Source organism: Acyrthosiphon pisum, chromosome A2, assembly GCF_005508785.2.
Source record: "Acyrthosiphon pisum isolate AL4f chromosome A2, pea_aphid_22Mar2018_4r6ur, whole genome shotgun sequence".
NCBI classification, from domain to species: domain Eukaryota; kingdom Metazoa; phylum Arthropoda; class Insecta; order Hemiptera; family Aphididae; genus Acyrthosiphon; species Acyrthosiphon pisum.
The window spans coordinates 99,327,787-99,354,056 of NC_042495.1; the positions used below are offsets into that span (position 1 = coordinate 99,327,787).

General features: G+C 32.1%; 1 protein-coding gene and 1 pseudogene across 1 annotated transcript; both read right to left on the reverse strand.

Annotated features, from left to right (window-relative positions):
- Positions 1 to 2,905: 2,905 nt before the first annotated feature.
- Positions 2,906 to 25,545, reverse strand: LOC100165990 (annotated as a pseudogene).
- On the reverse strand, positions 20,185 to 26,270 carry LOC100575419 (glutathione S-transferase 1-1-like). The gene is made up of 7 exons (XM_029490026.1): positions 26,182 to 26,270; positions 25,504 to 25,645; positions 25,358 to 25,416; positions 21,884 to 22,031; positions 21,445 to 21,609; positions 20,390 to 20,554; positions 20,185 to 20,304 (listed from the first exon to the last, which is right to left on the reverse strand). The coding sequence occupies exons 1-7, from the start codon at positions 26,268 to 26,270 to the stop codon at positions 20,185 to 20,187; spliced, it is 888 nt and encodes a 295-aa protein (XP_029345886.1).

Here is a 26,270-nt window from a genome sequence, read left to right on the forward strand (position 1 = left end):
GTTCAATTTTTGTATCTAAGGATTGAAAATTTAAGACAAGATTCCACGTAAATAGTTAATTCGGTTACCAAAAAATCTAAAAATACGTAAGCATATACATATTTTTATAGTAATTTTAAGTTCAAATTTGGACGAAATTACATATTAAAAAACCTGGAATAACTATTTTAGTTATTTTGTTGTGATTGTATATTATTATTCGTGGGTACATGAAACTTCTAAAGTATACTTTTATATATCTATGATAGTACCACAGTCTATTGTTGACGTATAACACGTTAAAGTACCTAATGGATATTGTGATATGATTAATTTAGAATTTATTATAGATACCTACTATAGGTCAATTTTTTTTTTATACCATAGATAAGTATATATATGTCTAATACATAGACTGATATACCGTCTCCGCTCAGAATCGTTTTTCTTATACAGTGATATTATATCATTGAATTCAAATTTAATACTGTCCATTATACAGTGACCCACTTCTAACCTACTGTACAGCAGAGCGACATCCACTTACCCACCTTTTTTTATTTATTTTTTTATTTTTGTGTCTGTCATCACGGTTTGGGGCAGTAAAACTGCTTCGATTTTCTTCAACAGTATCTTGTTTGATGGCAAAGTGAATCTAGTTGGTGCATTCGGGAGGTCAAAATTTGAAATTTCCAATAGTTTTCAAAAGTGCCGTTAAAACAAAAGAAAAATTAAGAAAAAACTGGAATTTTTACACAAAATCTGTTTTCGAGAAAATTGATTTTGGTTTTTGTTGTAACTTGTGCGTAACAAATGTCCGTAGATACATGAAATTTTCACTGGTTGTTTATATTTCCATTTTCTATACATGATAAAATTTTAAAAAAATTTTGATTTGTTTTGAACTATTTAGGGACATTTTCAGTTTCCAATGTTATTAGTTTTTTTTTCTATGAATGTCAATAAAACTTTATTTGTTGAGTAAAAATACTTGAAAGTGTAATACAAGGCTCCTACTATATTGTTACAATGACATTTGAAAAATATTAAAAATCCTTAGTCACAGTTTATTTTTATTAGCATTTAAAGTTCAAAAATTGACAAAATATGTAAAAATCACGAATATTAACAAATTATTTTGTGTTAAGAATTCATAAAAATTTTTCTTTTTAAATCTAAAATTTGAAAATATAATACAAGATTCCTCATAATATTGTCTAGTGTCTACCTTTATCAAAAAAAAAAGACTACAAGAAAGTCAAATTAAATTTTTATGAGTGTTTGAAATTCGTATTTTTACAACATTTGACATTCGCTCGATTTCTCATGTGACAATATTCTTATTTTATTGTTATTAAAAAATGAATGACTGCGTAGATATTTGAAAATTTTACTGAATGTTTATATAAGCATTTTCTATACACCATAAAATTATGAAAATAAGTTGAATCTTTTTGAGCTGTTTACGAACATTCTCAGTTTTCAATTTTTTAAGTTTTTTTTTCTATAAATATCAATAAAGTTTTATCTGTTAGGTCAAAAAGTGTAAAAATGTAATGCAAGGATCCTGATATTGCGCCCCCCCTCCCCAAATGCGGCCTTGATAGTAAGTACAATGTACATCATAGATATTTTATGATTACTGGTCAATCATATTCAGATATTCTATAAGATTCCTGATTAAACGGTTATGTTAAGTGGCTGATTCACATAACAGTCTTAACCATTGAACACTATGAGAGGTTTCAACTGCATTTTATCTTATAAACGTTATATAATTATCGAATATGAATGATTAACCTAAATTAAAGATATCTACTTTATAAAATATACAAATGATAATTACCTCCTGACAAATTATGAATTAATGTCATTCCGATGCATAGTACTATAATAAGTATAACTACATTATGCTTTAATAACGTTGAATTCATTTTTTTAGAAAACTTTCACGGTGTTTTAGCACAATATAAGTATATACAGAAGATGTATACAGAACTTCGTGGAGTTCATGTACGTAGAACTTAAGGGAATATATCCAATGTATTCAGAAATAAAACTCTTTTTATACTATATTTTTATTATTTTCAAGTAAAACTGATCTATATATACAATGATTATGTATTAAACCTAGGTACGCTATATAAAAATAAGTAGTAATTACCTATTGTATATATTGAAGAATATAAAATATTGTATGAAACAGGTCATAGATACGTATTAGTTATTTTTTATTTGTGTAATAATAATCATTATACAGTTTTATATGATATAGCCATTATTCAATCGTCGACTTTGGTTGAACAATTTGTGTCCGAAATATTGAATGGATTATATCAGAATTGTCAGAATATTTTTATAAAAACAAGATTTACAAATTGGATATTTTGAATTAGTTTAACTAATTTATGCTTATAACATGTTTTGTACTTTAACTTAATTTGGTAACAATAAATATTATTATTATTATAGAACAAAAGTTATTTCATTAGTCAGATTTTCCTGTTACCCGTTAGTCATTACACCATGTAGATAATATAATTAGGTATTTTGTAAATGGATATGAGATCAGTAAATACAATTAAGTATATGATGATCAGTAAATACAAATAATTACGCAATTTAAAATATTAATCGATAACGATTAACGATATAAACACCATTTTAAAACCACTAACTTCCTCGCTCCGCCTAGAATCAACAGTTGAGGACTTTGACTGACACTGTGCTAACGGTGGACATGTTTAATTTAATTTTACGTAAATAACCTCTCTGTATTCAGTAAGTATAGATAACACAGAATGATATCGATATTTGTATTTGATAATTATATAATAAAAAAATCCGATCTCGTTATGAACACATTATCATTTATAATTTATGTATTTTTTTTTTTTTGACAGCCAATACATTTTACAATTTATCAGATAGCCTAATATAAACTAAAAAAAAAGTATATCCAAATATTATTTAATATCATTATAGGTTATCAACTATACGCGCCACCTACCAGACAATTTATAACAATAGTAATTTTGTAAAAACGAAATTATATTTATCATTTAAAAATTGTAAAAAAACAATAATTAACATTATACAATTGAATAGTGCCAACAAACAAAAAAAGGTGTAATTACAACATAACACTCAAAATTCAGTCAAAAGAAACACATATTATAATGATGGGCTATGCTCTTGAGATGAATTTGCAAATTTTTCATCCAGATATTTTAACATATTTACGGTTACAACGATTCCCGCTTGATTAGCCTCTTCGTATCCATCCATTGAAATCGTGCACTTTGTAAACCATTCATTTATATTGTCGTACTTCGTCAAGTCAACGCCGGCCACCTGAAGAAAATTCGAAAATGTGTGTTAAACGTGTGTCCAAGTTATAACAATGATGTATAAAAGAAAATGTATTAAAAAAATACCTTAAAGGTTGAAATGGAAGCGACCAAAGAGAAATCGGCCACAGTCATTGATTCTCCAGCTGCCCAAGGAGATTTTTTCAGAACATTTTCTAAAAACTCGAGCGCTTCGTGGACTTTTTTCTCTCCTTCTATAGTTTTCGGTGTTCTATAGTAAATCCATGGGTTCTATAAAATGAAAAAAAATCTTCAAATTTAAGTTATGATTCTACTGCAAATATATTATATGCATGCATAATAATAAAAATCACTCACACCGACAAGGTATTTTTTGTCTACCTATTATTGGGAGTTTTTGAGAAATTTGTGTCAAGGATAACCCGTATAACGGTTTTTTTACACCATGTCCAATAATAAATTGCTAAAAATAAAATGCCTTGAATTTTTTATTAAAACAATTACATAATAAAGGCCTCAACATCTGGTTTGGCCGTGTAGAAAAACCATTGCTTCAATCTTCTATTAACTCATCTTTCATAAAAGATTTTTTTTTTACCACTGGAACGCCAATATATGACTAAAAGTCATAGTATTATAAATGTATGGTTGAAATATACAGGTTTTCGTATATTAACTCGGTTTATTATCATCACAAACAAAATGGCTGCGTAAAGGGGTATCTCAAATATCATTTTTTTTTATCATCAAAATCACACTAACAAAAGCTACCAAATTCAAAATTTCCACCACTATATACTTGATTGTTATTGGTCCCCTTTACGCTGCCATATCTGTTTTATCATCAAATATTTGATTGAGAAGGGGTATAAAATCAATAACCTTGTATGTTTTAACCATGGTATTATTATAACAATCCTACACGGATATTACAGCATAATGATATGATGCGTGGTAACAGTAGTCGGTTTACCACAAATCATATAGGTAGATACCACGTAAAACGTTTAATAATTAGTAGGTACGGCACTATTCACTGTGCGTTCGAAAGAAATGCATGGTAGATTAGGTTAGTTGTTGCTAATTGGTCTTAATAATAAAAATAATGTCAATATTCACGTATTCTCGTCTAAAGGCCAGATACAAGGTGCCGTTGTCGAAATGCAGTCTTTGGTTGACCTGCGCTTGAATTTGCGGGTCATTGGGGTACAGCGGATGATTTTCTTTTCCGCCGTATTTTCGAACCAAGTACACTATGATTGCATGACTGAAACGAAAACGTAAATTAATAATCAAAATTTATAATTATGGTTGAGCATTATATTATTATTGTTACAAACAGATGGTGGTGTACCACCCATGGTTCTTAAAACCCTTTTTATTCGATATCAAGTGATAGTTGTCCGGAAATCGTGATTACGAATTACGACGTTATGGCAAAGTAGCACTGTAGAAATATTCCTTCGAGCAGTTCAAAAATAATAATATTATTATACTGTTGACCACGGACTAAGATATACAGGACTGGTCACGACAAGGTTGGATGGCGTGAGGGGTTGACCACAAAATTCAGTACAACAGGAGGAGTTCGGGGGGGATATTTTCCTTTTAGCATTACTAGCTTATTGTACTACATTTCGTAATCACAATATTCATCTCGTGTCCAGTCCTGTATATCTTAGTCCGTGCTGTTGACTGTGGTGCCTTATCAGTTATAAACCACTTGCTCTGGCCGACACAGTTGTTACCATTTCCCTAAGTGAACTATTATGTATTATAGTCGTGAATTTTTCCGTATTGTATTCATTTGTGAATTTTTCCGCATATTTATTCTGTGATATTTATGTTCCTTGCGACCAAGATCTCGCGTCCCCGTCTCGCGACGATTACGACGCCGCCGTCTGCCCGGCCATCGCTCCCTCTGCTTAACGCGTTCGTCCGAGCCACGCGCATCTGCTCGATTTGCGACTTAGTCCGCAAACCACGTTATGTCACCTGACAAACGTGCAAGTGCGTTAAGTAGATCGACTTCCGACAGTCTTTTGCCGTATAGCCTGGGACGCTCTGGGTGTCGCCTTACAACCTCGACGATTTCCTAGTCACTGATATCAACCACGCTACTACGTTCGCCAACCTTGCCTACATCCAGTACCCTAGACTCCATCGACCTGCTTTACTTACTACCGCACGACCATACCTTTAGGTATTGTAAGCACCCGTTAACTGGGGAGATAGCGTCGTGGCCGTGGGTAGCGTCTAGTTGGTCAGGTAGTGGGTTGTGGAAGAGCATTCGCCCGGCAAGCGAGAGACACGAGTTCGATTAGCGGCTAAATTTTTTTCGTTATTTCCCCTGGAGAATTTAACAGTATCAACTTTTGTTGTGGTTCGCTGTTTTTTAACCTATTCTTAATGTTACACAATAAAATATATAAGCGCTCTTACAAACGGTGTTCTCTTACTTAACTCTGAAAACCTTGTTTCTCACCTACATGACAAGATATTTTTAATATCTTCGCTGATTTCTTTATAAATTCTTACTCTAATTTAGAGCTTTGTTTTGTTAACTCTAGAGTTTTGTAATCAATAATATTATTTTCATAAACAAATGTAATTGACTTGATATTTGTACACAATTTATATTTTTTTTTTTTTTTTTTTTTTTATCAATTAAAGGCTTCGAATACAAAGGTTTATTAGCCTACAATGGTTTACATGTTTAATTTATAAATAAATATAATGAAGATTTGATAGTTGTAATGTGCTGTCTTTGGTTCTTGTCTTATATGTTGGTTGTAAGGTCGGCCATCTTGATGAAGTTTACTATGTTTTTTTCTTGTCCTGGTCCGAGTGCGTCTTTGAGTGAGGAGGTGTTTATGTTTGCTTTTGATCTGGCGTTATGGTAAGTGGGGCATTCTAGGAATATATGGTTAACGGTGAGTTCGCAGTTTCAAGTTTCGTACCTGGGTTTGGACTCTCTACGCATAAGATAGGAGTGGGTGATTCTAGTATGTCCGATGCGTACTTTGGCGATCATGGCCTCTTCATGTTGTGTAAGCTTGACTGGAGGGTCCGGTCATTTTTTGGTTAATGGTTTTATTTGTCTGAGTTTATTGTTTTGGTTGGATTGTTTTTCCCATTGATTCTGCCAGAGGGTGTAAAATTTCGTTTTGAGGGCGCGGATTACATCGTCATATGTTACGTGCGGGTATATTTTGATGTCCAGGCAGCTAGCCGCTTTCATCGCCAGTTCGTCAGCGAGTTCATTTCCGGGGATGCTGATGTGAGATGGAACCCACATGAGTTTGATGGATTTGTCCGTTGAAAGGATTATGTTTTGAATGCTTTGTGCGAGGTTGCATTTTGTATGTACGTTGGCTATTGAGGTGACCGCGTTCATAGAGTCACTTAGGATGAGAACTTTAACGTGGTTTGAGGAGAGTGCGGTTAATGTAGCTTCGAGTATGGCGAATGTTTCTGCTGAGTATATGCTGGAGAGAGGGTTTAATTTATGAAGACTATTTTCATCCCTGTGGGTAATGGCGAAACCGGTTTCATTCGTTGTTTTGGAGGCGTCTGTATAGAAGTGGTAGTAATTTTTGAATTTGGTGTTTATTATTTCGTAGAACGTATTGATGATAAGACTATGCGGTGTGTTGTTTTTCTTGAATTTGGTAATTTCTGTGTTGGCTTCTATGTGATTCGTGTTCCATGGAGGGATTGTTGGGAACGTTTCTTTTGGTTTTATATTGCTGATGTTGAAGGATATCTCTTCAAGGATGACGTGAAGCTTTATATAAAGCGGTTTAAGGAGGTGTTCGTGATAGGGTTCTGAGATTGTCCTTATTAAGCCAGTTTGGGGAGTAGACATCTTTTTGGCTGCGAACTTTGTAATTAGGTACTTTTGTCTGATGTTCAATGGTTGACTAAGTGCTTTTTTGTAGTTTTTTATCGCAGTTTCACAATTTTCATTCACCAGGAGACTTTTTTTTTTTGAAAAAATGGTTTGCTTTTGCCTATTGTGTATTCAGCGGCTTCATTGATAATACTTGAGAAAGTTTCGACTATATTGTCTATGTCAAATGATGGATTTGGTTGGAGAAGGGTTTGGAATTGTTTGGTTGTTAATAAGTTATCGACTTTGTTCGCGATGGAGGGTAAATCAGGGTTTCGTAGGAGCCATTCGGTGGTTGATTTTTCTGTTGGTTGTGATTTAAGAAGTCGTAGTGTTATAGGCCAGTGATCATTGCTATTGTATGCTGTTTGTACAGACCAATCTATTGATCCTCCTAACGATGAAGATATAATTGATAGGTCGATAGCAGAGAATTTGTTGTGGGTTACATTATGTCTTGTGTAATTTCCATCGTTGAGGAGGACTATTGAGTCGTCTTCTAAAAGTTTTTCGATAGTTTTCCCTCGCCTGTCCGTGAAGTTGGATCCCCATAAAGTATTTCTGCTATTGAAATCGCCGAGTAACATGTAGGGACGTGGTAGTTTTTTGATGAGGTTTTCAAAGTCTGAGAGATTGAGGTCTGTGCTATCCGGGGCATATATGTTGCATAAGCTGATTTTTTGATAGCTGTTTGAAGTTATTTTTATGGAAATTGCTTCTAATGGAGTATTAAGGGGAATGCTTTCATGTTCTGATGATGTTGAGGCAAAGATGCATACCCCTCTACTGGCTCTGACGTGGTTTGTGCGGTTCTTGAAGTATCCTTTGTAGTTTTTGAGGGAGGGATTTTTTTTATTATGATTTAGGTTGGATTCTTGTAGGCAGAGGGCTAATAGTTACAAATTATATTATATGTATATTGAGCACTGATATTTTTATCTCTAATATATTCTCTCTTATTGTATTCTGTGCTAATACATACCTGCTTTTGAGCTATAATAATTTAAGTATTAGGAGCTAAATAAATGTATACACAATCCTTTCATAATATGTCGTAAATTAATACTAAATAACCATGATATTGGTCAAGTTAAGTTAGTGGTAGTAAGTTAAGTATTAAAGTTAATAATAAAAAATAATACTTTGATAATCATTAATCTATAATATATATTTATCATGATTTTAGTAAAAAATAATACTGGATAATATCTATTATTATAACCTTAATATTAAAATGATTAGGATTTACGTTAATATAACTATACTAATAAGATAAAAACATAATATGTTATCTTATCCTTAGGCAGAATAACTTTGTATTTTAATTAGCGTGACCCGGTAAACCAAAAATATATTTTTATGTACCTATTATAATATCATTCAGTATTTAGGTACAACTCGTATAATTATCTAATAAATGTTATAACTTTAACTCACCTCTCCGACAAAACAAAGTCACCATCCTGTATTACCGGTACAGTGTGTAGAGAATTTATCTGTAAAATAACAATGATTGTATTGAAGATCATATAGCAAAGATGGTAAAGACAATATAATAAGACAACTTATTTTCAAAAACTTACTTTGCGGAAATCTTCTTTAAGTTGTTCACTAGCCAAGAGATGTATATATTAAGTTAAATTCCAAATTCAAAGCTTCGAGAGTCAACAAAACTGCTCTGCATGGCGGGCTGATAGGGTCGTAGTATAAGTTGATATTCATCCTACAATTATATTTTAAAAACTTACTTTTATAAAAATATACTTATATTGGAATATTGGGTTGGTACTCATAATAATATAATAAACAAAAACAAATAGGGGAAAAATTTGTTTTGGACTTGAAAATTACTTTAAATATATCACACCGTGGTTTTCGTAAGTACGATGAGATTATAATATTATGTATATAAGTATTATAATACGTCATATGAATTACAATTTTATAAATTCATAACTAATCATGGTACTCAAAATAATTATATACAATCAATAAACATTATTTGTTTCCTTTTTAGAATATCCCGTCGAAAGACTGAGAACATCAAACCTGCGCTTTGATGACAATAATAATAATAATAATAATAATAATAATAATAATATACCACTTGATCATGTGGAACTATTACCAGACAATACTCATTTGATGACTATTTTTCGATTTTAGTAATTTTTTTCTAATATTTTACATAGCGTTAAACGTATCAATAAATGTTTGCGTAAAACAAAATAAGTACTAGGGCAGTTATTTATGACTTAAAAATATTGTAGCTAGAAAAAAACTTTTATCTGAGTAACAGTTAAGTTAAGTAAGTCTCACGTACGGAAAGTACACTTAATATATTATTATAAGAACCTCTTGATGGTGTTCATTGGCAGTCATAATTATTATTGGTATTCAAATAGTGCTGTCATTGTTGATATAGACACTTCATTGTAAATTATATATAAACTTAAATCTTTGAAAATAATCATGGGTAATCATTAGAAACCAAGGGTCATCATTGAAACCAGTAATCTCGTGTAGGTACATTTCTGTAAGTTACTTACTTGACTTTTCCTGAAAAAAATTATTTCGTTATTTAGAATGAATATGTTACTCAACATTGTGTTTATCGTTTATTAGAATTAATACGAAACAGACATTAATTTGCATATATCATATTTTACACCGTAGTTAAAACGTTATTGATTTTTCAATCTTCCGCAAGTTTGTTCTCTGTTTTATTATTTAACCAACAAATTTACACTAAAGATAATATAATTTAGTGTTGTTTTGAATTTCGAATAGATTTTTTGTGAATTATCCATAGAAAATATTATTAAGAATAAGATAGCCTTAGTTTAGTCCCACTAGTTGGTCTGGCGTAAAATTATCTACAAAATAAATGTTTAATAAAATATATAATATAAATATATATATATTTTTTAACTGACTAGAGCTGTTTCTCATACAAATCGTCATATTTATCTAGATACCTATTTGAAAATGTTATTGCATATCGAAAAGGTTTTTTTGATATTTTAATTGTGAACTTAGTGATGAGACTTTGTCCAATTTTAACTGTCAAGAGATTTTGTTATTTTAATTTCTTATCGACAAATAATGTTATTGCTCAGTCCCGTCTAAAGTTAAATATGTTACGACATTTGGAAATAATATAAAACAAGATTCCCTATAATTCTGTCTATCTATAATCAATACATATACACGTTATTTTTTTTTTTTTTTTTTAATAAACAAAATTTAAAATGTACAATTAAAACTAAACAACTATACATTTTTATCACCTAGGTTTAAAATGATACAACTGTCTAACTTAAAAAAAATCAGTTAAAAAGTTGAACAATCTTTGTTTTTAGTCGGATCCCTGAGATTGTAAAATTTTAAAATACATTGACAACTGCACTTTGTTTATCTTATATCATTTTACAATTATTTAATATGAATAATTAATCTTAATAAATACATAATATGTTTTTTAAATAAAAATGATAATTACCTCCTGACGAATTATGAATCAATATGATTCCGATGCATAGTACTATAAGTATGACATTATTCTTTAATAACGTTGAAGACATTTTTTGAGAAAACAGTTAGGGTGTCTTAGCAATAACACCTCTTATGACGTTAAGTGACCAACAATAATTATAAAATGAGAAAAAAAAATGATGTTTACACCATTCTGTGTAACAATAATCATTATACCGTAGTTTGTTTACTCTAAAGAACATAGGTGCGTGTATTATAATATTGTATGACGTGGAACTATTCACAGGTGCATAGTTACTTGTTTTAAGCAAATCGTGTTAAATAAACATATTCTATTAGAATGCCTTACATGTAAAAAAATTATATGTATATGCACCTTTTTTGTAGTATTGGGTAACATTTAAATCACAGAACATTGATTTTATCAAATGCGAATACGTAAAATTCTCAAGTCTAATAAAAACTTACCAAGCCACTTAAAAAACAGAAATTGTAAAATGTTAAAATTCACAAAGATTTAAACTCAATTTCTACTCTTGAGATTTTATATGATATTGGCACTATTCAGTCGTCAAATTTGGCTGAAAAATTAGTGTCTGAAATATTGAATGCATTAGGTACCTATATAATGTATTTGAATTCAATTACTAAATAATTCTAACATAAAATTTATTTTTATTTATTGATTTTGGCGTAATTAAATAATAACACCATAACAATAGTTATAATATTAAGAGCTTATTTGTATACCAACTGAGCTAAGATCGTATCCGGTATACGGAGCTCCTATAGATAAATACAATATTAATATATAGTAACCTATATATTATATAAAAGTGGAGCGTGAAAAATGTAATTTACCTCATCAATCGAGAACTGCTGGTCCGATTTGACTCAAATTTTTTTTAAGATGTTCGTATAGTTACCAGGAGAAGGTTTTTACTAAAGAAAACTTCAGGAAAATCCACTGTAAAATTAGGAAATCTGGATGTAACAAATACAACAATGGCGAAACAGTGCATTATAATATATTGGTTGCTATTTGGTTAATATTATTTTTTGTCAATATATATGTAGAAATGAATGTTTGTGTTTAGACTAGAAATCTGGGAAGAAGACAGGCTAATTTAAAAATGGATCTTGTGTTAAAGGATTATATTAATCCATCATAGGTGGAATACGACAAACTTGGTATAACTTTGATACTTGAGTGTTAAATCATTTATACGTACAAATAGTTGATAATATACTGCTGCGAATCAGAATATTTATTCCTCGCAACGGAAAAGTTAAGATACATTTTGAACACAATAGGTACACCGAATATTAAATGACGAATTTAACACAGTTTTAGTTATATAGAGTTAGTACATTTAACTAGCAACGAAGTGCATGGGATCAGTAAGTAATATATAAAATTATTATATAGTTAAAAAGTTCACGTAATTTTCTAGATATACAATAGACAATAGTATTGATTAATTTATATTAGGTACCAATATATTAACACCAATGTTTCTTTAACTGTTTATATTTATGCATATCGAATTTTTATAATTTGATTGAAACACATATTCTCATCAAAGTCATTACATATTTTACTAATTGTTTTTTTTTTATATGTAAAATGAACGTTTTATTAGTCTCTTTACATTATTTCCTGAATCGTTGTATATCTTTACCATGTGATACGGACGATACGGTACACACTTTAATAATGTGCCGCCGTTTGTTAAGAATATGAACACGTTAGTTTTAATCTGTATAGTATAATTTTTATTTCAACAGGATGTATTCTGTGTTACATACAATCGGGGAATAGAGTTACTTTGTCGATCACAGCATAACCTAGTGGACCGATGCCATATAGGTACTCCGTGAATTGTATTTATTCTTAAACTGGTTAATGTTGCACTATGTGGTTAAATAATATACATTCATGTTCTCCTAACTATTATTTCTATATCATAGAGTATTTGCTTTGTATGGGTCTTATGATAATTTGTGAAATAGATACAATATAATAAGTATACGCAACACCTACCAGATAATTTATGGCAATAGTTATTTCGTACAAGCAAAATTATATTTATCATTTGAAAGTTGTGAAAAGTAATAATTAATATTATACATTTATACCAGTGAACAGTGAAATCAAACAAAAATAAGCGTAATCAAAACATAACACATGAAATGTGGACGGAAGAAACGCATATTATAATAATTATAGACTATCTGTTTGAGGTGAATTTGCATATTCCTCATCCAGAGATTTTAAAATATCTTTGAATACATTGATTCCCTCTTGATTAGCCTTTTCAAATCCTTCCATTGTATTCGTGCACTTTATAGGCCATTAATTTATATTATCGTACTTCTTCAAGCCAACACTGGCAACCTGAAAAATATACGAAAATGTGTATTAAACGTGTGTCCATGTTATAACAAAGATATGTTTAAAAAATTTCATTAAGAAAATACTTTAAAGGTCGAAATGGAAGTGACCAAAGAGAAATCAGCCACAGTCATTGATTCTCCAGTTGCCCAAGGAGATTTTTTTGGAACATTTTCTAAAAACTCGAGCGCTTCGTGGACTTTATCCTCTCTGGCTTCGGTTTTCGGTATTCTATAGAAAATCCACGGATCCTGTAAAATGAAAAAAAAAATCTTCAAATTTAAATTGTGTTCCACTGCAAATATATTATATCATGCGTTATGCATGCATAATAATAAAAATTGCTCGCATCGATAATGTATTTTTTTTTCTACCTATTACCGCGGATAATTTGAATATTTATAACTCATAAACTACTTTCTCTAAATTCAATTTTTATGTATCAAAATACTAAAAAAAATATTCTGCTTTGGAATATAAAATTAAAATCCTATGTTGTCATTAAAAAAAGTAAAAAACTTAAAAAATTATAAGGATAAAAAATATTTAAAAATATAATTTTTAAAAAAAAACGTTGTTTTATAAGCGACTTGAAACTATGTAAAAAAACATTTTCAAAAAAAATTCACACATTTAAATAATGAATGTTGTTTGATAAAAGAATCACCCGGTAAATATATATCAATTAATTGCTGTTCGTTAGTCTCGCTAAGACTTGAGAACGGCTGGAGCGATTTGGCCCAATTTTTTTTTAAGATGTTCGTAATTTCCAGAGAAGGTTTTACGAAAGAAAATTTTAGGAAAATCTAACGGAAAAATTGGAAATCTGAATGTAAAAAATACTTCAATGGCGCAACAGTGTATTATAATATATTGGTTGCTATTGGTTAATCTGGCATATTTGTTGATTTGTATTATTATTTTTTGTCAATATAATATATAATATCTTACCATCAATGATGTAAATTAGCTAATAACGTTAATACCTAGCCAATATTATAAATTCTTAACATTGATAGTCGATATTGTCAATGCCTAGGCATTAACTGACTACATAGGCAAGGTTGTAAAATTCAAATATTTTGTTGACGCATTCACAACTATGACTAGGAACTTACCTTAATGTTTAATACTGATAGACAATGTTGATAATTATATTTAACGAAATATTTAAATTAAGTCAGAAATTTAAAAATATAAGATAATTTATACATAGTTATTTATTTTCACAATTTGTTGCACTGTGACACTTTGAATTGCATAAAACATTACTTTTTTACAAGCACATCTATTAGTTATACATCCTGTTTTAGAAACACATCTAGTGACTAGTATAGGTAGTCTTGTGATCCCGTGATTCCACATCGAGCAGCCTCACGAACGGTAATTTCTTTTACTCTGGCAGTCGCGATTTTCTTTTCATAGTTTAATATATTTTCAGGACACGAAACCAGTTGTGATCTAGAGAACCTATGTTTTAGCATACTATACTCCATACTTACATAGTAATTTATTTTAATATTTTTATTAATTTATTTAAACAATTCATTTTATCGTACTTACATAATTTATACATATGCAACAATGACCGCCAAAATATTAAGAGGTGAGCTACGTGCTCTATCCACGTCAGGTACTCTTACAGTAGTTCTGAATTGAAGTTCTGTCAACTCATTATTATAATTTTTTGTGTCTGCCTTTGCAGGTTAGTTGTGGCCCCTTGTCTTTGATTATTAATTTAATCTTTGCTCGAATCTAAGATATTACTGACTTCTGATTTCTTATTAAATTCTAAAAATTACTGATTATACCTAGATTTTACAACGCAAGACCATTTCTAATCCAACAAATAAACGATTTAATATTTTTATCAATTATGTCTGAAAAAGCCCGGAGTCATTGTCATTGTTAGTGTATTGCCATGTTCCAAAGGGAAAGTGGTATAAAGAGATAATATACCATTGTATGTTTGGTACATATCTTTCTGACATGAGTGTTGTAAGGAAAATAACGTGTGTGTATTTTTGATTCCATTAATTATTTCACGTTTATTTCACATACGTAATAATTCATTATACAGATACAATTTGGTGATGTGTAATACAGTATTTCTTTTGAAATGTTATATTATACTCTTGCGAGTGTACATAGAAAATAGTTTAATTACGGGATTTACATAAAATATGGGGGGGGGGGGGGAAGGCGTGAACATTTAACTCATAGTTTGTCGAACGGTATGTGGTTGGATGGTGGCGGCAATGAGCATCCATGGACAGTGGCGCGATCACGGCGGCGCGGTAATAATTTATTATTACCGGCGTGAACGGCTCGACTTCGGAAATGAACAGTGACTCGGCTCTGCGTGGCGGTATGTTGATTTGAATGGTTTGGTGCAGGACCGGCAATGGCCCGGCTGATGCGACGGCTCCGTTGGTCTGCTCCATGGCTTAAATATACAAGGTTATTGCACATAGCCAATATTGTTATCAAACAAACATAAAATGGCAGCGTAAGGGTAAGGTCCATATCATAGGATATAATATCATTGTATAGCCAGTATACGTCGTCCCCTTAAGCTGCCATTTTAATTCCTTAACGTGAAAAAATGATATAGTGGGGGTACTATTGCAACAACCTTGTATATTTAAGCCATGGTCTGCTCGTAACTGGTGGTTGCACGTTGATCGGTTTCACGGGCTGCTCAACTCAGACGGTGGCGCTTGGTGATAACGGATGCGTGCAACGGTGGTACAACTCGCGACGCACGGCGACGGTGGTGGAGCTACTGGAGTTACCGGGCAAGACTATTTGAATGTCCGTTCTTGGCGATCAGAAAAGACCGTCCGGCTCATTCAGGTCCGTGAGGTAAATTGCTGTGTGCAGATTCGGGAATAGCGCCCGTTCGTGGCGATCATAAAAGATCGTCCGGCTCGCTATTCACCGTTTCTCAGCGGGGAGACTGTGTGTTTTTAGACGGCGGCCAGCGGCCTCTATTTATGACATTCGAGGCTCGCTGGTCCCTTGCACAATATCGTTTGACATTTCATGTGTTTCTGGGTTTCCAGTAGATGTTTAAGATGTTTGGTAATACAAATCTTATTGTACAAGTTGCACTGATTCTGAATATATGCTTGGTTTTTCGATAGCTTTAACCGTTCACACGGAAAACTCATGTTTTCCGTGGGCGGTGCACCGTTCATTATTATTGAACTCTGTGGTTTAATGTTGTTGTTATGCTCCGTTGGTTGGTACATGTTCCGATGCGGCGGTCGATGTGACATGCTGTTAATGATTACAAACAGAGTGCGCTACGTGTGTAGTCACTCCGCTTTGTCTCATTACAATGTTCAACTTTTATATCTAAGGATTGAAAATTTAAAACAAGATTCCACGTAAATATTTAATTCTGTTACCAAAAATTCTAAGAAATACATACCTAAGCACAGTTTATTTTTATAGTAATTTTAAGTTCAAATTTGGACGAAATTACATATTAAAAAACCTGGAATAACTATTTTAGTTATTTTGTTGTGATTGTAATGATTGTATAATATTATTTGTGGGTACTTGAAACTTCTAAAGTATATACTATTATGTATCTATGATAGTACCACGGTTTGTTGTTGATGTATAACGCGTTACCTGATGGATATTGTGATATGATTAATTTGGAATTTATTATTAATATTTAATACCTATTATAGGTCAATTTTTTTTTAATACTATAGATAAGTATACCTACCTATAATAGGTATGTCTAATACCTAGACTGACAAACCGACACCGCTCAGAATCGTTTTTCTTATACAATGATATTATATCATTGAATTCAAATTTAATTATCCATTATACAGTGACCAACTTGTAACCTGCTGTACAGCAGAGCGACATCCACTTACCCACCTTTTTTTATCTTTATCTAGATAAAAAAAAATGATGTTATATTTTATCTTATCTATATAAATGTTGAATAAATTATCTGTTATATTATTCAGATGATTTTTTGGTTATCTTTTCCCAACACTGTCTGTCAATCATGCAAATTCACATGCAAAGAAATTCCTTCTACCATTAATTTTTGAAAACTCGACAAAAAAAGCACCAACGTATACATTTTCGATAGGGCCTTGATCTGCGGGGTTGTCGTTCGTCGAAACGTAGGTACTCCACATACTACCAGGTAGCAGTTGACTTATTTTGGCAACCTGACTGTTCTTACTGTTCTCATGAATTATTCATTATATTATAATATTATTATAACATAATACGTAGGTAATAATTTATTATGAAAACGTTATAATATAACTTTATTATAAAACGTAATATTTATTGTTATATAACGTTATATTTTCGGTTACGGTTTTACTATTTTTTTCGTTTTCCTGTTTCGTTTCGTTTTATGCTTTACTAAAACTGTCGTTTATTGCATCGATTTGTTTAGTGATAATTTAATATTACCGTTTACTGTTTACCATTTTGTTTTCTGTTATCTTTTTCAATCGTTTTTTGACAAGTATAACGTTATTTAAACGTTTTCGAGCCCTGGTGGCAACTCCGTGCAGAAATGTTGCCACATAGATTGCAACTCGTCGGGCATCGGATCGTCCCACCCGAGTTTATTGCACCACAATAGTTGCATAAAACATTTTGCCCACAATAGCATCGGGCCCAGGGCACCGATGGGTTCAAATAAGCCTGCAATGACAGCCAACACTTCACGTTTCGTAGACGAAGTTTGTTGAAGGTTGGTATAATAAACGAATTTGTCGGTGTTCGTGTCCCAATGCAGACTGAGAACCTTCACGGCGTGTTCTTCTCGAGTGTCAAATTATATGGACTGCACTCGGTCCCCGGAAGGAACAGACTCTAGTACGGTGGTGCTGTTGCTATTCCACTTACTTAACTCGCAGGCACAGCTGCGCAGTAGACCGACGATATCCTTCTTTCGACGTAGCAATAGTTCTTCAGTATCGGCGCCGATAACGATGTTACCGACGTGGGTGGCCCGGGTGAGGACGTCTTTGGCTAACGGAAACTGATAACCGTCTTGGATATCGAGCTCGTGTAGACAACGTATGGTGAGATACAGCGCACAGTTTCGACCGTACGTGACGGTGCATAATTGAAATTCGACGAGGTCGTCGCTAGGCAATTCGTTAGGTGAAGTTATTAATTAATAATAATGTAATTATTAAATATTAATACATATTATTAGTAATTAAAAAAGTTGAGCACCTGTTAAACTGGCACTTTGCTTACTGTACGGGCCGGAGTATAATAATAATAATATACGAGTCCGGACACCAAACTCTTATTTTACGCCACTAACACCTAGGTCTAAAAAATATATTATGGAGGACTAGCTGGGTGTGTAGTGGTGTATAGCTCGAACAGTAGTGGTCGGGATCGCCTAGCAATTACTGTCGGCTATGTAATGATTGTTGTGGATTATGACGTGTATTTGTGTATTAATGTGTGTATGCGTGTGGGTGTGTGTACAATAAAACAATAATAATAAAATGGTAACACGGTTTCTGGTAATAAGTTGCTGTTGCTGTATAATACACAATAATAATAATGACACAAATGTATAAAAAATCACAGCAACACAACTGTATAAAATTATGATAATAAATAAATAAGTATATAATAATTAGTGCACGGCTCTTATAGCCAGCAGCATAAATATAATAAATGAGTAATGCACGCTCTTAGCCAAGCGGCATAAATATAATAAATAATAAACTAATAAGGTACAACCCTTATGGCTGAACAGTATAAATTACAATAATATTATAGGTAGCTATTTAAGCTGTTAGCTCGTGTGAAGTATAAAATATAAAAAGAATACGTGGCCCTTATGGCACACGATACTATAATAATAATAATATATCTGCGGCCCTTATGACTCAACAGATTCAATATAAAATAAATAATACGAAATAATAAAAACTCACAGTTTGTGGAGAGCAGTCTAGCTAGCTGGTCCTATTCTATAATAATATAAAATAATACACGGCAATGCCACAATAAATTAACAATTATATAATATGCTGCCCTTGTGGCTTATAATGGTAGGCTAGGTAATAAAGATATGAAAATGCCCTTGGCGCTTAGCACCAAAATACAATAAAAATGACAGAATAAATCAGGCCCTTCTGGCATTCACACTTCTTAAAAAACAATAAAATAATAATAAATTTTACATAAAAAGAACTATTATAATAATAATATTTTATGCACGCGTTGATACGATCGGAATAACGTACGGAACGAGACAAAATATTACGGCGGCCGTGTTAAAATAATATTCGCGTAGACGGCGCGGCGGCGTGCGATAACATTTAATCTACATATTATATAACTCACAAGACACATTCAACGATAATAATAACAATAATAAAACAATACAAAATAATTATATGTGAGTGTGTGTGTGTGACCAGCTGTTCTCCGTGACCAGTGATACTATTAATTAAAATATAAACATAATATTATATTGTTATGTTGCATTGTTGCGGCGGCAACACTTACTGTGCTCCGAATTCAGTAAGTATAAATGACACAGAACGATATCGATGTTATGATTCAATAATAATATAATAATAAATATACCGATGTTGGTATAAACACATAAAGATTTATATTTTATATTAATTTTATTTTTTACAGCGAATACATTTTATGATTAATCAGATCGCCTAATATACGTACTAAAAATACGTTTAATTTATATTTCCAAATATTATTTAATATCGCATAATATTCACATCATATTTTTATTATTTTATTGCTATACGTTTTTAGCATTATTTTTATTTAATTAAATGCTAGGTTATCATCTATATAAGCACCACCTACCAGACAATTTACGGCAATAGTAATTTTGTACAAACAACATCATATTTATACCTAATTGAAAAATTTATTTTAAAAAGCAATAATTAATATACTATCATTGAATAGTGCAAACCAACAAAAATAGGTGTAATCAAAACGTGACACATAAAATGTGGTTGTAAGAAATGCATATTATAATTATGGACTATTCGTTGGAGGTGAATTGGCAAATTTCTCATCCAGTCTTTTTATCATTTTTTCGATAAAAACGATTCCCTCTTGGTTAATCTCTTCGTATCCGACCATTGTAGTTGAGCACTTTTAACCCACTCATTTATTTTGTCGTATTTCTCCATTTTAACACCAGCTACCTGAAGAAAATACGAAAATATATGTTAAACGAGTGTCCAAATTATAAAATTAAATTAAATAAAAAAAAATATTGGAAAAAAATACCTTTAAGGTCGTAATGGTAGCGATCAAAGAGAAATCTGCCACAGTCATTGATTCTCCCGCTGACCAAGGAGATTTTTTCAGAACATTTTCTAAAAACTGGAGCGCTTCATGGATTTTTTCCTCTCTTTCATCGGTTTTCGATTTTCTAAAGTAAATCCATCCGTTCTGTAAAATAAAAAATAAAAATCCACAAAATGAAATTGTGATTCTACTGCAAATATATTATATGCATGCATAATAATATAAATCTCTGGCATCGACAAGTTATTTTTTTTCTACCTTTTATTGGGAGTTTTTGAGAAATCATTAAGAAATTTGTGTTAAGGAATACTTATTTAATGTTTTTTTTCACCATGCTATAATTAATAAATTGCTAAAAATTAAATGACTTGAATTTCGTATTAAAACAATTACATAATATTATATAAGCCTCATCTGATATGGCTGTGAAGAAAAAACATTGCTTCAATCTTATTTTAACCCATTTTTCGTAAACGATTTTTTTTTCACTTTATCACTGGTCCGCCACTATTCCGGTTATAGTATAATTTATAATTAAAATATACAAGTTATTGCATATTGACTCGGACAAAGGTATATCACAAATATCAATTTTTCATATCATCAAAAACACACTGATAAAAGCTATACAAACTCAAAATTCCCACTCATGTACACTTGATTATTATTGGCTCCCATTACGCTCTGCCATATTTGTTTTTATCGTCAAATATTTGATTGAGAAGTGGTATTAAGGCAATAACCTTGTATATTTAAACCATAGACAAGTATAATATTATACTAATAGACGAGCCTTCCGTATAGTCGTATATGAGCCACCGTGAGATATAACACAATGATGCAGCCAAATTTGATGTCAGATTTACCACTCTGTACAATCTTTATTATATAAAATACTATTGTATAGGTACTTATTTTGTGACTTATGTAGGTTAAGCATATTGTACATTAAGTTAACGTACAAACTACAAAGTACAAATGTATTATTATTTATAATATTTTATCGTACTAAATACTATACATAGAATACATACTATTTTATCGTACTTCATATCTGGTATGATTTTTAAAATATTGTACTCATTAATGCGCAAGTACGCATTACCGCTAGTCCTATCGTTCGAACTGCTACTATTGCCCGTCTGGCCGTCTATTAGTATATGGTCTATGATTTCAACCATGGTATTATTGTAACAAGCCTAAACAAATATTACAGCAAAATGGTGCATGGTAACAGTAGTCGATTGACCATAATATATCATATTGGTAGATTCCACGTAAAACGTTTAATAATTGATAGGTACGGTAATATTCAGTGTGCGTGCGAAAGAAATGCAAGGTAGGTACTAGGTGCCTGGTACGTTAGTTTAAAAACAACGACCGGATAAGCAATTGGGTCAAACGATAGTGATAAATTAATAACTGTTGCTAACTGATTTTTATAATAATAATAATAATAATGTGAATATTCACGTATTGAATTGTAAAAGCCGGGAACAAGGTGCCGTTGTCAAAGTGCAGCATTTGGTTGACCTGTGCTTGAAGTTTCGGGTTATTGGGGTATAGTGGATTATCGTCTTTCCCTCCGTATTTTCGAACCAAGTACACGATTATTGCATGACTGAAACGAAAACGTAAATTATTATTAATCCTATAGTGTATTATGGTTGAGTATTATATTATTGTTACAAACAATTGGTGGTGTGCCACCCTCCCACGGTTCTTAAAACCCCTTTTATTCGTCTTAAATGTATGTCCCCAATCAAAAAATCCCGATCGATATCGAGCGATTGTCGTCCGGAAATAATGATTACGAATCACTGCATTATGGCAAGGTCACATTGCAGAATGTTCCTTCGAGCAGCTTGTAAGGAAAATAAAACGTGTGTGTGTTTGGATTTGATTTATTATTTCACGTTTATTTCACATACGTAATAGTTATTTATACCGATACAATGTAGTGATGTGTAATACAGTATTTCTTTAATTTATTATACTCTTGCGAGTGTACATAATATAAAATATTTTAATTCAAGGTGTACATAAATACATGGGGGAAAACGCGAACATCAAACTTACGGTTATGAGTCGGGTTTTGTGGAAGTTGGCTCGGCTCTGGTGGCGTCGTGCACCCACAGACATCGGAGCAGTCAGGGGCAAGGTAATATAATATTATTATTACCGGCGTGAAAGACTTAACAAAAAATGGTCAGCAGTGACGTAGCTCGGATGGCTGTATGCTGATGAATACGGTACGCTGGTAGTTTGGCTGGCAATGGTCGGACGTCTGTTCACTCGGTGGCTGGTGACTCTGCTCGGACGGCGGCACTCAGTGACGGAGGACACGTTTGGACCGGTAGGGACTCGCTACGCACTGCGGTGGTGGTGGAGTTGCCGGGACAGACTATTTAACGTCCGTTCATGGCGATATTGCTATCGACCGGCTCGCCCAGTCTGGGGGCGGGTTGCTGTGTTTAGAAAAAGCAAGTGCGTCCGTTCGTGGCGATATTGCTATCGTCCGGCTCGCAATTCACTTTTTCTCAGCGGGGAGAATGTGTGTTTGGGCGGCGGCCAGCGGCCTGTATTTATGCTATTCGAGGCTCGCTGGTCCCGTGCACAATATCATTTGATATTTCACGTGTTTCTGGGTTTCCAGTAATGGTTGATGATGTTTGATAATATGAATCTTATTGTACGTTTTCCACTGATTTCGAATATGTGCTTGGTTTTTTGCTAGCTTCCATATTTCACCCGGAAAACTCATGTTTTCCGTGGGCGGCGCACCGTTCATAATTTCTGCGTGGCGGCAAGCGCGCTCTATGGTTAAACGTTGTTGTAATCGTCCGTCGGTCGGTACATGTTTCTATGCGGCGGTCGATGTTATGCTGATAATGGGCACAAACAGAGTGCGCTACGTGTGTAGCCACTCCGTTTTGTCTCATTACAAGCTCAACCATAATATTATTATACTGTGCCTTGTAAACTACTTGCTCCGGCTGACTGAGTTGTTACATTTTTGCTAAGTGAATTATTTTATATTGTATTCGTTTGTGAATTATTCTGTATACGACTTTTGTGATATGTATATTTATGTTCCTCGCAACCATGTTCTCGGGCCCCCTCACAACATCAACGACTCGTCCCACGACTATTACGATAATTATTGTTCTTCATTCCTTAATAATGACCGTTTTGGCTCTATCCCCAAGTACCCTCTAAATGCAGTAATCTAGACTTGTTGAAAAACGCAATATTACTATATTTTGAATGCAACACTCAAACAAATGGAATATATTGATTGAGCTCCGATATCATGTATCCGACCATCCGATAATAAAAATTATCACAAATATTGACGTTACCGATTTCTTTTATGTCGAATAACAAACGTAAATCACCTAAACCGGGTGACAAAATATCCAAAACATTCAGTTACGTCACGCTTTCGGTGGCTGAAGACGATAATGTTTATACGGATTATATTGTATTCACTTCGCCAGCTAACAGTTACCATTCTTTTTCATTCCAAAAACATTTCCTAATATCACAATTCACAGCTAATAAAGGTTTCTCTCTTAGAACCACGCTATCATTTTTAATTGTTTACCCTAACGGTTACCACAATACTTTACTTTAATTATGGAACATCTAAATTACACAAACACGAAGTTTCATTCATTCCATCCACCATTCAAGAGCCCATAAATAATTTGCACCATTCAAGAGCCCATAAATAATTTGCACCATTCCACACTCTGCAACGAAATCAATAATGCATTGTGTGATCTAGGTCACTCAGTTAAACGTATCGTAAGCATTAAAAAAAGAAAAACCAAGTCCCTCTACTGTTAATTTTTGTGGAACTCAACAAAAATAGCACTAATATATACATTTTCGATATCTCTTCCCTCCTACACACCAAGGTTTAAATAGAAAAACCTTATAAAAGAAATCGTTGGCCATCTCAGTGCGACAAATGTAATTCACTTGGTCATACCAAGAATTATTGCTCACACTTCCCTCGCTGCGTTATGTATGGAGAATATCACTCGTCCGAGGCTTGTACACAAGGATCGTACTCTCTCAACCAAATGCGCGATATTATTAGCACATTATTAACTTGATTGTCGAAAGTCTTAGAAAATATATGTTTAACTCCAACTATAGCCATTCCTTAATTTCATAACGTCGATGTATGTATTATATTTAATTTAATTATTTAATTTAATATTTAAAAACCGTTTATTGCATTATAATTATTTATATTTGTTATCTCCATGCACTATATTCATTATAACATCGTACTATAGAGTTGTGTAATCATTAATATTATCTTTGCAAATAGATGTAATTTACTTATTATTTGTACACAACTTATATTCTATATTGTGCACTTATATTTTTATCTCTAATTTATTCCCTCTTTTCGTGTTTTGTGCTAATACATAACTTCTGTTGAGCTACAATAACTTAAGCATCAGAAACTAAATAAAAAAAAAAAATCCATGCTTTATACATAATCCTCCCTTAAAATAATGTAATTTAATATTAAATTAACATAATAATGGAAAAAGTAAGTAAGTAGTAGTAAATTAAGTTTTAAAGTTAATAGTAAAAATAAGACTTTGATAGGTAATCTATTTATCTATATTAATTTATAATATATATTATACAACACTAGAAGATACCTATATTATTATAGCCTAAATATTAAAATGATTTAGTATTTACGTTTATGCATATAATGTTTAACATATAAATTGTGTAACTTATGTGTTATCGTATTACCAGGTAGAAGAACTTTTTATTTTAATGAGCGTGACACAGTAAACCAAAAATATGATTTAATGTATTTTAATTTATAATTTATAATACGTCATTCAGTATTTACTATTTAGTTACAATAACTCGTATATTTTTCTAATAAATGTTAAATCTTGACCTCACCTATCCACCAAAACAAAATCACCGTCCTCTATTACTGGTAAAGTGTGTAGAGAATTTATCTGTAAAATAACAACGATGGTATTGAACATCGTAGAGCGCAGGTGGTAAACACAACATAATAAGACAACTTATTATCGAAAACTTACTTTGAGGAAATCTTCTTTAAGTTGTTCTCGACCCAAGAGACGTATATGTTTTAAGTTAAATTGCAAATTCAAAGCTTCGAGAGTCAACAAAACGGCTCTGCATGGTCGGCTTTGAAGATCGTAGTACAAGTTGATCTCTTTCCTAAAATTATATTTAAAAAACTTACTTTTATAACGATATACATGTATTAGAATGTTGATTGGTATTTATAATAATAAGGGGAAAAGTAGTTTTAGACTTACAAATAACTTTAAAAAAAATAACACCGTGGTTTTCGTAAGTACCTACGATGAGATTACATTACGGATACTTGTGTTATAATACGGCATAGGAATTAAAATGTAATTAATGCGTAACTAATAATGGTACGAATAATATCTAATTATATACGAGCAATAAACACTATTTGATTCATTTTTAGAATATCCTGTCGAATGCCTGAGAACATAATCATAGCTGCGCGTTGATAATAATATACTCCTAGATCTTTACCCAGTACTTAATTATTATAATTATTGTTATTGTTAATATTATAATATGTTAATATTATTATATTAATATATAATTGTTGGTTAAAGCTTGAAAATTTAATAGAAGGCACCTAGTATATTGTTTCATAGGCAGATGAAAAAGTTACCGAACTATAAGATGTTATAAGGCGCATGCGTGTCGTATACCTGCTACGCCGATTTGTGCGATGTGGGCGTGGCTTCATACGAGCACAGACCTCGAACACGTTGTCGACAAGAGCGTCACATAAGTTCAT